This window comes from Meles meles, chromosome 21 (assembly GCF_922984935.1).
Source record: "Meles meles chromosome 21, mMelMel3.1 paternal haplotype, whole genome shotgun sequence".
In the NCBI taxonomy this organism is placed as follows: domain Eukaryota; kingdom Metazoa; phylum Chordata; class Mammalia; order Carnivora; family Mustelidae; genus Meles; species Meles meles.
Window position 1 is genome coordinate 44074290 of NC_060086.1, and position 12868 is coordinate 44087157.

At 66.8% G+C, this 12868-nt stretch overlaps 2 protein-coding genes across 5 annotated transcripts in view; one reads left to right on the forward strand and one right to left on the reverse strand.

Moving 5' to 3' along the window:
* Positions 1 to 6914, forward strand: part of NPRL3 (NPR3 like, GATOR1 complex subunit) — a 36720-nt gene extending 29806 nt beyond the window's left edge. For 3 of the 4 annotated variants that reach the window (XM_045994048.1, XM_045994046.1, XM_045994047.1), the window contains 5 exons: positions 1926 to 2032; positions 2437 to 2566; positions 4114 to 4303; positions 4978 to 5170; positions 5991 to 6914. In XM_045994048.1, the coding sequence (XP_045850004.1) occupies positions 1926 to 2032; positions 2437 to 2566; positions 4114 to 4303; positions 4978 to 5170; positions 5991 to 6156 (786 nt within the window). In that variant the 3' untranslated portion in view covers positions 6157 to 6914. The remainder of the gene's footprint in view (positions 1 to 1925; positions 2033 to 2436; positions 2567 to 4113; positions 4304 to 4977; positions 5171 to 5990) is intronic. The other variant, XR_006816738.1, reaches the window with a different exon arrangement.
* On the reverse strand, positions 6834 to 12734 carry MPG (N-methylpurine DNA glycosylase). The gene is made up of 4 exons (XM_045994049.1): positions 12647 to 12734; positions 10800 to 11030; positions 9818 to 10022; positions 6834 to 7284 (listed from the first exon to the last, which is right to left on the reverse strand). The coding sequence occupies exons 1-4, from the start codon at positions 12668 to 12670 to the stop codon at positions 6872 to 6874; spliced, it is 873 nt and encodes a 290-aa protein (XP_045850005.1). The 5' UTR covers positions 12671 to 12734; the 3' UTR covers positions 6834 to 6871.
* Between the last annotated feature and the right edge of the window lie 134 nt (positions 12735 to 12868).

Sequence of the window (12868 nt, forward strand, 5' to 3'; positions counted from 1 at the left end):
GAGTCCTTCCCTGTGGGCTCCCCATGCGCTTTGTCCGTCCCCTGTGAGACTGGCTACGGGTTCTGCCCTCGTGCACCGCCACCCGGACTCCTGGACTGGGGGGACCCGCTGTCCTTCGCAGCTCCCATGAAACGGGCCTGATGTGCGGGCGGCTCCGTCCTCACTGAGAGCTAGTGTCTGACGCGTCCGGGCTTCACTTTCGGAGCTTTCCGGCTTCTGGTCTCTTCGGACACAGACTCAGTGTGGTGATGCCCCTTCACTTCCCTGCCCAGCCTCGCCGTGGGGAGACCCTTTCCCGGCCATCACCCTCCGCACCGAACACTGTTCGAAGCAGGCCCTCCCGCTGGCTGCTGGTCGGCCTGGCCGGCCTCTGCAGTCACCCCCGGGGCCCGAGGTCGGCAGAGCCGCCCGAGACCCGTTGGAGCCCCAGGCACGACGGCCCCACGAGGGAGAAAGTGTCAGCTTCAGTGTGCCTGTCCTCAGATGACTTACCGTGACCTGAGCTCTCGGGGCGCCCGGCCAGCTCGGTCGATGGAGCACGTGACCTGATCTTGGGGTCGTGAGTCTGAGCTCCGCAGTAGGTGTACGGATTACCTAAGGAAAAATAAAGTCTTAAGTAAGTCATGTTCCATCATCGGCAAAGTCAATATTTTGGGCTTTTCTTGTTTCACTGTTCTACTTCTTTTGTTCAACTGTAATTAACATACAGAGTTGTCTTAGTTTCAGGGCTGCAGTGTGGTCAGTCTGGGCTCCCCACGATAGGCACAGTCTTGCGTCCCTTCACCTGTCTTCACCAGGGTCTGGCACAGACCTGTCGTGATAAGGTCTGTGATAACCTTATCTGTCGTGATAAGGTGAATGTGTTCTTAGAAAGATTCAAACATCAGGGGTGCCTGGGTGGCTCAGTGGGTTAAAGCCTCTGCTTTCGGCTCAGGTCATGATCCCAGGGTCCTGGGATCGAGCCCCACATCGGGCTCTCTGCTCAGCACGGAGCCTGCTTCCTCCTCTCTTTGCCTGCCTCTCTGCCTACTTGTGATCTTTGTCAAATAAATAAATAAAATCTTTCAAAAAAAAAAAAAAGATTTGAACATCGTGCAGATTAGAGGCATGGAGAGTCCTGCCGTCCTGTGTCACAGAGGTCACTGCTGGAGACTCCTCCGGACCTTCTGCATGTGTCCCTTCTTCACACGTGATCTCTGGATCACAGAACCGGGATCGCACTGTCCATGCCTTGTGATTGGCTCCCCACAGACCTTCACATCCTATTCCCACGTCCTGCCGCTGCACCTGCACAGGGCACTTTGCAGATGGTGAAGGGTTTTGAGGTGGGCTGTGACCCTGGGTTGTCCCCGCAGGGCCCTTGTGAGAGATGGCCAGGGTGTATGACCACGGAGGCAGGGAGTGGAGGGAGGTGGTCACATGCCAAGGAAGGCTGCGTGAGAGGGGGTAGGGCAGCTTCTCCCCCAGAGTCTCCGGGGAGCGTGGCCCTGCTGAGAGCTGGACTCCAGCCTGTGGCACAGGTTCAGACCTCTGGTCTCCGGAACGGTGCTCTGGCTGCGGGGAGTGGTGGGAGGCAGACACCGCAGGGGCGGGCGGGGGCAGATGGAGGAAAGTGGCGTTTCCTCGTTTTGGAGCTGGTGTCGGTGGGACTGGGGGTGAGAGAGAAGAGCAGCAGTGACAGCTGAGGTTCCGGTCGCGTGGGCTCTGGAGTCCTGTTTGCCGAGGTGAGGTGCCGGGGCCCTGAGCAGTGTCCCAGCCTCAGTGCCAGCCTGGGGAGGGTCCTACGGGACAGCGTCCGTGGGAAGTGAGCGTCGCGGACCACACCAGGGACCCGCGCTAGTGAGGGTGGTTGTGTGTGCTGTGCCAGACGCCCAGGTGGGCGTCGGAGAGTCGGGCACTGACCTCCCATCTCCCGCTGTCGGCAGGTTTTCCAGCTCGCCGCCCACCTGGTGTACTGGGGCAAGGCCATCGTCATTTACCCGCTGTGTGAGAACAACGTCTACATGCTTTCTCCCAACGCCAGCGTGTGTCTGTGAGTACCTGCGGCTGCCGGAGCCCAGCACCGGGCTCCCTGCTCAGCCGGGCCCTCGCTTGGGCGTGTCCACGTTCTGACTGTGGCCTGCCCCGGGCCTGTGCTCTTCCGGCATTCAAAGCCCCCATGCAGGTTCTGTGCTCCCCCACGCCTGCTGGCCGGTGGGTGCTGGATGGGGTGCCTGGTGGGGGTCGGGAGCCTTGATCTTGACGCGGGGGCTCGGAGGGGCTTTGGCCTCTGCCCATGGCTCCTGCTGCCCCTGGAGGGAAAGCACCTGGGTTTGTCCTCATGGCTCCCACCCGGGCACCTGCTGTCCACCCTGGGCTCACGGCGAGGGTGCGGCTGTCCAGAAGCGATGGAGAGGCCTGCTGAGCTAATGGACACGTTGCCTCACCTCTCCCCAGGTACTCCCCACTGGCCGAACAGTTTTCCCGTCAGTTTCCGGCTCACGACCTGCCCTCGGTCCTTGCTAAGTTCTCCTTGCCCGTCTCCTTGTCGGAATTCAGGAACCCCCTCGCGCCCCCTGTGCAGGAGGTAAGTTGCAGGAGTCCGGGGGTCTGGGAGCCGCCAGCCCAGCGTCGGCTCCTCGTCCCAGGGCCCTCAGTGCTGCTGCACCCCTAGCCTGGGTTTTGGGGAGGAGGGGGCTTGGCTGTGTAGGTGGTACCCGTCGTGCCAGGGTGACCAGGAGCTGGCTCCCCAGCCAGGCTGGCTGCAGACCGTGGCGCCGTCCCAAGTCCCACCCCCGACCCCGGTGGAGGCCGCCCTGGCTGCCGAGAGCTGAGTGGTTAGAGCCGAGTTAAGAGGCCCAGGACAGGAGAGTGGTGACCTCTGCTGAGGGTGCCAAGTCCGCTTGTTTTCACTGCGCTTGGGCCCTGCTTCCTGCTGTCTCCCCCTCCATGGTCCAGGGGGCCACAGGGTATGTGCGTCTAAGTCCCGGGCTCCCTGGTCCCCAGAATCTCCTCATCCAGGAAGATCTGGAGAGGACAGGCCCGGGACAGGCCCCGTGGGACCACAGGGGTTGCTGGGTGTGGCATGGGCTCGTCTAGGAAGGTACAAAGTGTATGGAATGAGCGGTGGGTTCTGGGTCAGGTGCAGGGTTAGGGTCCAAGAATGAGCCTCTGCCCTCCTCCCCTGAGCGGAAGGCCTGGGGCTCTGTGGCTCGGGGCAGGGGCGCGTGTTTGGAGATGGGGCTGGGTGCTGTCGAGGGTTTGTTGTCGAGAGGAAAGCATTTTTTTAAGTTAAGTGTGAGGTCTGTGAGGCAAACCCAGTTTCAAAGGGAACCTTTTCCTTCTCAAGTTGTGAGCGAGGAGGAGATCCTGGTTCTCGAACGGAGTCCGACGGCCTCTTTCATGGGGCCCTCGGTTTCCAGGAACCGTGCCAGGCTGTGCCAGCTGGGTAAAAGCCGCCCTCTGCATCTGTGCCCCACGTCCCCCAGCAGAGCCTTCCTCACGGTCCGGGCGGCGGGTGGATTTCCCAGGCCGAGCCTCGGGGTCGCCGTGTGCTTGGTCAGGGGCTCGGACGGAGCTGGGTTTGGTTCTGCGCCGTCCCCGGGAGAGGTGTCTGCTTGTCAGGCCTCTTGCATCGGGGCCTAGAGTGTGTACTTGGTTTGACCAGGTCATAACGTGCCCCTGGCACCTGGTGCCTCCCTGTTCCGCGCCTGGTCCGTCGTCCCTTCCCAGGAGGGGACGTCCGAAGCTGAGCAGGCAGATATGTGACCTTCCGGCTCACCTGTGCTCAAGCCGGGCCTGCACAGGGCTCCTCGCTGGCCGCGGTCAGGGCCGGGCCCCGGCGGGAAGGGTGGCCTCCCTGTGCCGGGGCCACACCGCTCATTGGGGCTCCGAGGCCTCGGTGCCGTCAGAGCAGCTGCCTGCCCTGTCTTCCCGAGCAGTGTCCGGGCCCCACGGGCCCGGCTCCGTGTGGTGGGGGTCTGAGCGACGGGGCCGTGGGGTCGGCCCTGCTGCTCCGCTCTGGGCGCCGGTCTCGGCTGGTCGCCGGCAGGTCCTTTCCTGGGGGGTCGGGCCCCTCGAGCTCAGGGACGCGTCACTTCTGGCGTGACCCTGGGCCACCCGTGGCCCCCACAGGCGCAGCTGGTGCAGATGGTGGTGTGGATGCTGCAGCGCCGGCTCCTGGTGCAGCTGCACACCTACGTGTGCCTCATGGCCTCGCCCGGCGAGGAGGAGCCCCACGCGCGGGAGGACGAGGTCCCCTTCACCGCCAGGGTCGGCGGCCGCAGCCTCAGCACGCCCAACGCGCTCAGCTTTGGCTCCCCAAGTAGGACCCCTGCCCCGGGCGTCTGGGGGGCGGGTGGGGTGGTCGGGGGGTGCCCGGGCGCGGTGGCGGGTCCCGACGTGGGCACCGCTGGGCGTGAGCGACTGCCTTCCCGCGGCCCCACGTGCGCACACACCTGCCCTCCGTGGGGGCCGCTGCTGCCCCCGCTGAGCCGCCGCCCCCGCTGAGCCGCTCTCCTTCGAGGGAGGCAGGAGACCCCGCTGCCTCGCCTCCCTGCTGCTCTGTGCCCCTGAGCCCCTGAGCAGGGCCCTGTTCAAGTCCGGAGCAGCCTGGGGTCTGAGCCCATTTCCCACCGGCCCTGGGAGGGCAGTGGGGCTCGCTGGGCAGGGCCTGTGAGGGGACACGGACTCTCACGTCACTTCTTGGCAGAGCCGTTGTGGCCGCCGCACGGCCCAAAGGACGCGGTCCATCGCCAAGCCCCAGGTGCCCCGGGCTCCCCCAGGCTCGGGGGACACGAAGGGCTGGAAGGTTCCCTAGACTGAGGCCTGACCTTACCTTCAGGTTCAGTGCGAGGACCAGCCTTGCCTAGGGCGCCCCCTTGTCCCTCTTGGGTGGCGGGGGGTGAGCAGGCAGATCCCGGTGGACACGGGCACGGAGGGTACGCCAGGGCATGTTTGGGGGGGACGGGCTGCCCCCTGACCCGTGCCCACCCACAGCCAGCAGTGACGACATGACCCTCACCAGCCCCAGCATGGATAACTCCAGTGCGGAGCTTCTGCCCAGCGGGGACTCTCCCCTGAACAAGAGGATGACAGAGAACCTGCTGGCCAGCCTGTCCGAGCACGAGCGGGCGGCCATCCTCAGTGTGCCTGCGGCCCAGAACCCCGAGGACCTCCGCATGTTTGCCAGGTGGGGGCAGGGTCACCCCAGGGCTGGGCTGGTTCTGGGGTCAGAACAGAAGGCGGGTGGGGGCTTGGCCGGCACGATGTGGCTTCCGTCCTGTGATGACTCCCGGCAGCTGCTGGTGGTGGTGGTGTCTTGAGCATGAGGTGTCCCCAGCTGGTGCCTGTGTGTGCCAGCCATGGGGGGCGCCGTCTGTCGCTGGACACCAGGCCTGGGGCCTCTACCTGTGGGGTCTCTCCGAGAGTTCCTGGTGCTTCCCGTTACTTCTTCGGAAGCTGCAGCAGGTTCCTACCCTCTCGAGGCCGGTGGGGATCTTCTGCACCGGGAAGGCTCTTAGCCCGGGCTGGGGTTGGTGGTGTCCAGGACCCCACATCATGGGTGACAGACTGTCCAACCTGGCTTTGACTTGGGGGGCTCTGCGGGTGTCGGGTTTCCGGGGGGGGTGAGGCTGTCCGGGGAAGCCCTCAGTCAGGAGCCGCAGGCCAGGCAGCTGGGCCCAGGCCTCTGCGCCAGCCCGGCCACATACAGCCCTAGAGCAGTGACCCCGTCTGGGCCCGTAGCCACACGGGAGCCGCTGCCACAGCAGCATGACAAGGAGAAGCTCTTGGCAGGCCTGTCCCCCTGCACTTCCCCCCATCAGGGTGCCGAGGGCGGACGCGGCTTTCACGCTCCGGTGGCTCCAGGCCATGAACAGGGCCCGCGAGGGCAGCAGGCCCGGAGCCCTCACCCGCCGCTCTGTCCCTGCCGGGTCTGCTCGGGTCTGCGGGCGCTCAGTGTGGACCCCTCCGTGGCCGCCTGGCCTCACACCGCCCACGGCTCGCCCCAGGCTCCTGCACTACTTCCGTGGCCGCCACCACCTGGAGGAGATCATGTACAACGAGAACACGCGGCGCTCCCAGCTGCTCATGCTGCTGGACAAGTTCCGCAGCGTGCTGGTCGTGACCACCCACGAGGACCCCGTCATCGCCGTCTTCCAGGCGCTGCTCCCGTGAGGCCGGGCCCGGACGGCGGCAAGGAGGCAGGCTGCTGCCGTGGGTGCCGGGCTGTCCCCCCCGCCCCCGCCGGGCTGAGCCCTCTGAGGCCTGAATGGAGTCTGGCCGCAGCCTTCCCTGTTCTTGTCCCCGTCTGGTCCTTAAACCGCCTCGGTGTCTGAGCTGAGGAGACGAGGCTCCCAGCTGGAGGGGGTGTCCAGGACTCGGGCCTGCCGGCATCCCCCAGTCCAGCCGCAGGCTTCTCTCTGACCCTCCTCCCAGCCCTGCCCTCGCCAGCTGGTCCCTCCGCTGCTGCCTCCCCCACGGCCACCCTGGGCGTTACAGAGAACCGTGTCTGACTCGAGAGTGGAGGAGAGCCTGGCCCGTGCTGTGTGCCCTCTGCTGCCCCCGTGAGTCCTGGGCCTTTCCCAGCCAGGCCCCCTGCAGCGGCCCTTGTGTTCACCAGCAGCCTCGTGACCAAGCTGTCACCCCCCCCCCCCCCCACCCGGGACTCCTGCTGCACAAGGGCCCGGGTCGATGCCGGTCTTCGGGGTGAGTCTGCCCTGGTGCCCTCCAGCCTCCCTCGCACAGGCCCAGCCTGCAGCCGTGGGGCCTCCAGAGTCCGGTCTTGGCGGGGGAACCGGCCACAAGCACGTGGTGACCCTGAGGGGGCTCTGGCCGAGACGCAGGCAATAATGTTTTCTAGACATAAAGTGTTTATTGGGTTTTTACAGAATTAAAAAGCCTCGTGGGAGCAGACGCTCCCTGAGGGCCCGCTCTGTGTGTTCTGCTCAGCTGCTCTGTCCACCACGCTGACCCAGGGGCTGCCCCGGACATAGAAGCGCAGGGGCTTCTGGGCCCACTCTCCTGCCTGGCCGATGCCCACGCGGGCTGCCGCCACCACGGCGGGCTCACTGGTGTCCGGGGCGCCGCGCTCCATCCACACAGCTGTGTCGGCTGCCAGGTCCCGCTGGTCGAAGCTCTTGTCGATGGCCAGGGCCTGGCACAGCTTGGAGGGGCCGCTGCACAGCTCGCGGTCCTTGAGGGCTCGGCCTGCGCTGCTCTTGCGGAGGGCGCTTCGAAGCTGCCGCATGGTCTCCAGGCCCCCCAGGGGCTCCAGCGCTCGCAGCAGGACACACGCCCCGTCCCCTGGGGGACAGACAGACAGCCTAGAAAGCCAAGCCTCCCCAGGCTGTTGCCCTCCCTACCCCGGGGTGCACATGGTGCTGTGGATGTGAGGCCACACCTTCCTGAGCACCACACGCCTGCGGCCTCCGCCCCCGCAGACCGGGTCCTGCAGGTGCAGGGGGCACCAGGCGGGGTGCGCCCGGGAAGCCCAAATGTCTGACCACCAGCTAGGGCCAGCCCGGTGGCTGCTGGTAGCCGGCCTCCTCCTGGCTGGGTCTGGTTTGGGGACTGGCAGCGCCCGTGAGGTCGGCAGAGGAAAGCCCAGGAGCCGGTCGTCTGTGGGCACAGCCAGCCCCCCGTCTGCCGTATCCACTAGGTGTCTGTTGGGCAGGCTGCAAGGTCGCTGCCTCAGAGCAGTCACCCGAGTGCTCGTGGTCCTGAGCGAGCCCTGCCCGGGGACCCGGGAAGACACCATGTGGGAGGAGACGCCAGTACACAGCCCCTCTCCTCCCCTGGGGCACCTCTGCGTGTCAGTCCACCAACCCGACGAGTCACGCTCCACCGACCGCGGCACCCCAGTCCGAGCTACTTTTCGGGACCAGCAGATGGACAGCCTGGGCCTAGGGGCTCACTCGAGAGTGAGAGTGAGCGTCTCCCCAAATCCCCTGCATGGCTGGGGACAGCATGACTGGACCCTGGCCAGGACCGGGATCGTCCAGCAGTGCTGCTCGGACTGGGCCAACCCCCACCACCAGGGGTCGCAGGGGCTCAGGCGGCCAACCGGTTCCCACTCCTGGACCTTGGCCACAAGGGCCTCTGGGAGGGATCCCCACTGGCATCCGGGAGCCCCGAGTGGACGCAGCAGCCAGGCCCTCTCAAGTAGCCAGCAGCTGGCAAGTGCTGGGCTGTGGGACCAGATGCCCCTTTAACAGCCAATCCTCGAAGGGCCTCAGGAAATACTCAGGTCACACAAAACCTCGACGTTCCTGTGCCTCTGGCTCTGGGCTCGTCCCAGCCCACCTGCGTCAGGGCTCCCCGTGGGTGCCTCACTGCACATGGGGTGAAGGGGCAGCCTCTCCCAACATCCCCACACCCCAACCCTGGAGTGCACCCAAGTCCCTCATCTCGACGAAAACACGACACCCTAACCTCTTCCTGCTGGGTCTCCCCGTCCTCACCCGTTAGTCCTGTCCACACGGCCTGCCCTCCTGGTGTCTGCCGCCTTCACCCTGTGGGCAGGCAGGCCATGACCATGTCCTTGGCCTCCCCTCTCCCTCCCAGCCCTTGGCCTTGACCGTCCGCGCACCCATGTGGTTTCCTGCTCCCCCCCACCTGGGCGGTCACCTGTCCACAAAGTGGCGTGCCCCCTCCAACGTATGCCCTGTCCGCTGTACCTCCCCCCCCCCCCAAAGTCCTAGCCTCCTCCCCTTCCTTGTTGACCACGGCCCTGGGCCTCACTAGACCCAGTGAGTCCCTTGTCTGAGCTCAGGCCCTCTACACGCGCGGGGATGGTTCTATTAACAAGGAAAGGCCAAGGTAAATGCTCCAGAATGACAAGAGGGTGCTCTGGGATGGCCCTGCCACCCTCTGACATCCAGTCACTCAGCTTCACTCAACACCTGCTCTGTGCCGGGCACAGGACCGATCCTGACACGGGACGTGTCCAGCTGTCCGCCTGGTGCCATCGCAACTCCCAGGTCAGCGGAATCATTGGGGAAACGGGTGTGGTACACAGCATGCCACACCCCAAGCTTCTTACTGGTCTCCTCAAGCACTCGCTCTTCTTGGGATGGGCCCTGGCAAGATTCGACAGATACACAGAGGCTGGGACTGGCCAGGCAGACCCCGCTCCTGGTCAGCAGTGCCTCTGGCAGGACGATGCTGGGGGCTCTCCCTTCTGAGCACAGGCCTTCGGCTCACAGTGGGACACAGGCCGTCCCACAGCAGGTGTCAGGTTGAGTGGGTTCTCCCGGGAGCCCCAGACCAGCACCGCTCTACTCGGCATTGCTGACATCGGGGCCGTTCTGTGTCTCGTGAGCCACTCGGCAGCAAGCCTGGCCTCCACCCACCAGACACCGGTAGCACGTGTCCAGCTGGGATGACCACACCTCTATGGACGTTGCCTAATGCTGGCTCCCCAGGTGGCACAACCATCCCCCGTTGAGGACGACCGGTTCAGGCCCCACAACTGACCACCTGATGAGGCTCTGGCTTGAGCTCAAGTCAACTCGGGCTGACCACACTCTTGTTTTCCCACAACTCACCCTCCCAGGTCGGCCCTGGTCACAGGAGATCTCAGCATCGAGGTCTGTGACCATCGGTGTCCTTGTGGAGCCTGTCAGCTCTGTGTTCAGGTCAGCCCATGACCTCTGTCCACGCGAGGCCCAGGCACCTACCACCACCCGGACAGTGTAGCCAGAGCTCCCCACGCCCGGCCTAGCTTAGCAGGGATACCCGTCCCAGCCTGTCCTCCTGGATCTCCCAGCTGCCAGCTCAGGGGGCAGTGCCCGAGGCCTCCTGTGGCCCCAAGCGCTGGCACCCCGGCACCGCTCACCTCGGCTGGAGACGTTCATGCAGAAGTACATGCCGTAGACGACGTACACGTACAGAGTGCCCGGCTCCATGAACATGCCACGGTTGCGCGGCGTCTGCCGGCCGCCCCTGGAGTGCGCGGCTTCATCCTCTGGCCCCACGTACGCCTCCGTCTCCACGATGCGGCCGCGGAGCTCTGTGCCGTCATCAAGTCGCCGAACCAGCACCTGTGGGCCGTGTGTCTGCTCAGAGCCCGGAGGGGCAGGGGGCACCCTCCACTGTGACAGCCCGCAGCCTGGGCCGCACCTCCCCAGTTCGGGGTGCACCGGGGCACCCAGGCCCAGCCAGGCCCTGCCTGTCCCCCTCACCCGCCCCGGGAACACAGGCCCTGCTACGTGTCCTGTTCATGGGGGACAGCTGCCTCGGGCTCTGGCCAGGGCCAGGCTGGGGAAACCAGCACTACTGAGTCTGCACACTTCAAGTCTTCCCGGTGGGGTCCTCCGTCTCCCTGCTTCCTCCTCCCCCTGCCCCCCTGGACTTAAATGCTTAGCCTGGGGTAAGGCAGCACGGAGGGCACAGGGCCCCGGTGTCGTCCTCACACAGCTGCCCAGGACGCCCAGAGCCCGTGCGGCCCCTCCCACCTGGACTGACCACAAAGGACCACGCTACCTGGCTCCCGCCCCCCTGGCTCTGAAGGGCCCTTCTGAGCGGTGGGAGCAGCTGCCTGCAGGGGCCCCGGCTCCACAAGGAGCGGGTGAGAGCAGGCCGTCTGCCAGGGCGATGAGCTGGCTGCAGCTGGCTCAGGCGGTACCCTGGGGCAGGGGTGAGGCCCGGAGCAGCCCGAAGGGCCAGCTGAGGACAGGGCAGGGGCGGGTGCTCCCGGGTCAGCCGAGCACCTAGGAGAGCAGCTCCTGCCACAGGGGAGCCAGGGAGGACCCGTGGAGTGCCGCGTGTGCCCGAGAACGGAGTCTTCCCCCGCCTGATCCCCGGCCACAGGACAGTACCTGTCCCAGAAACGCCCGTGCCAGGGCGACAGCGGGTTGGTCGAAAAACTCCGATCCCAGCCGTGCAGAGTGGCTTTTTGGGCTTGAGAAGTAGACGCTGCGTTGGGGGCCCAGGGAGGCAGGCCGTGCCCAGCAGGGCTTCGTAGGGGAGGGCGTCGGGGCTGCGTCCAGGTCACTCCCGGGCTCTCCTGCCTTCAGCAGTCGCTTTTTCTGCCCGATTCTGCGGGAGAGCTGTAACGGGAGCGACCCATCTCCTCAAGGGGGGCGGGTGGTGACGTCGGACGCCGGACTCGGAGGCGAAGGACTGTATCGACGGCCCGCCCCCTCCAGCCGCGGAGGCCACCCCTCGCGGGTTGTCCCAGGTGCAAAGGGAGGGCTGTGCCTGGCCCGTGCAGCCCCACGCTGGGCCCCGGGAGGCCTGGGGAAACACCCGCGCAGCTCGACAGGCTGTGGGTGCAGTGACCGAGCAGCCACTCCGATCCATGCCCCGCCCGCGTGCAGACGCTGCGCAGGCCGACGGCAAAGGGGTACATGGCCTGAGGAGGGGACAGTGGGCACCCGAACCTAGGTCGGAGGGCTGCTGTCCTGATTCCCACCCGTGACACGGAGCCCAAACCTCCAATCTTGTTTCTGGAACCTAGCCCTTTGCACCAACCCTAACCGGGAATTAACTATTCCCTTCCATATCTACCCACTTAAGTACTCTCTGCACCCAATACGGGGCTCAAGTGCACGACCCCAGCATCCAGAGTCACATGCTCTTCCGACCGGGCCGGCCACGACCTTGATGGGGCCAAGGAATGCTCACAGCTGGTTGTGTCCTCACACTCCCTCCCACCCGGCTGCCGGGGTGGGGGGAAAGGAGAGGACCAGGAGGTCTTCTTTGCTCCAAGCGGTGAGTCCCCAGCTGTCCTCTCTCAGGACCCAGGTGTCGCCACAAGGAGCAGTGGCGCGAAGGCGAGGTCTCCCAGGGGACAAGACCTAACCTCCCACGGGCCACCGCACAGCCCGGGAAGCCTGGCGGGACGCTGTTCGGGGGACGACCAGCAGGTGAGCCCCGGGAACGCCTCGGCAGCGCCCACGCCTCCTCGGCGCGCGACGACCCGGTGTTTCTAACGCTGGGACTGACCGGTCTGGAAGGAGCCGCCGGTCCACTCCGAGGGGACTGCCGTGACCGTCTTCGCAGCCCAGCCCACCTGCCACACCCGCCGTGCCGCTGCCTCGCGGCCCTCGGGTCACTCTGGGTCGGGCGAAACTGCCCCGCACTGAGGCCCAGAAAGGCCTGTTTCCCTACCAGAGACCTAGAATGTGACCGTGACCCGCGCCGCACCCCGCGAGCCCGGCCGGAGCCCGCGCGGGGCCTCCTGCACCGCGGGCTCCGGTTAGGAATGCGGGTCGCAGAGGCCGGGGCGCCACGGCGGCTGCCCGCGTCCTGAGCCGAGGGAAGGGGGCCCAATCCGCGGCCCGGGTCGTGCCCCCGTGGAGGGCTGGTCCAGCGGACCCGAGAGTCCATCCCCACCGGCCAACAAGGGCTTGCGGCGTCCAGGGCGGCCTTTCTCCGGCCGCCACGGACACTGCGGCCACCGCGGTCCCTTCTGCGGCCGCCTGGCCGCCGGGCGGGACACGACTGAGCCGGACCCCGGGGCGCCGCTCGCGACCAGGACACCGGGGCCGGGTCCACCGGCAGCCGCGGGTCGGGCCGCGCCTTTCCCCACAGCGGAGGAGCAGCCGAGCCGGGGCCGCCCCGCCGGGGGCCCGCGCGCGTGACCGGCTCCCCCGGGGGGCACTCCCGGCCCCGGGGCGGGTCCTCGGCCGAGCGAGCCGCGCGCACCCGGGCGCACACTCACCTGCGCCGCGCCGCGCCCCGGCATCCCGCCCCCCCGCCCCCCCGAACGCGACCCGGAAGTGCCGCGGGCGCCTGCGCGGAGGACGACGGAAGCCGGCGGGGCGGGGCGGGGCGGGCGGCGGCGCAGACCCGCCCCCGGAGGAGGGGCCGGGCGGGGGGTGGTCCTCGGGTCCCGGACAAAGGCCCGGGGGCCGCTGGGACGCCGGCGGCGGGAGAAGGTCCC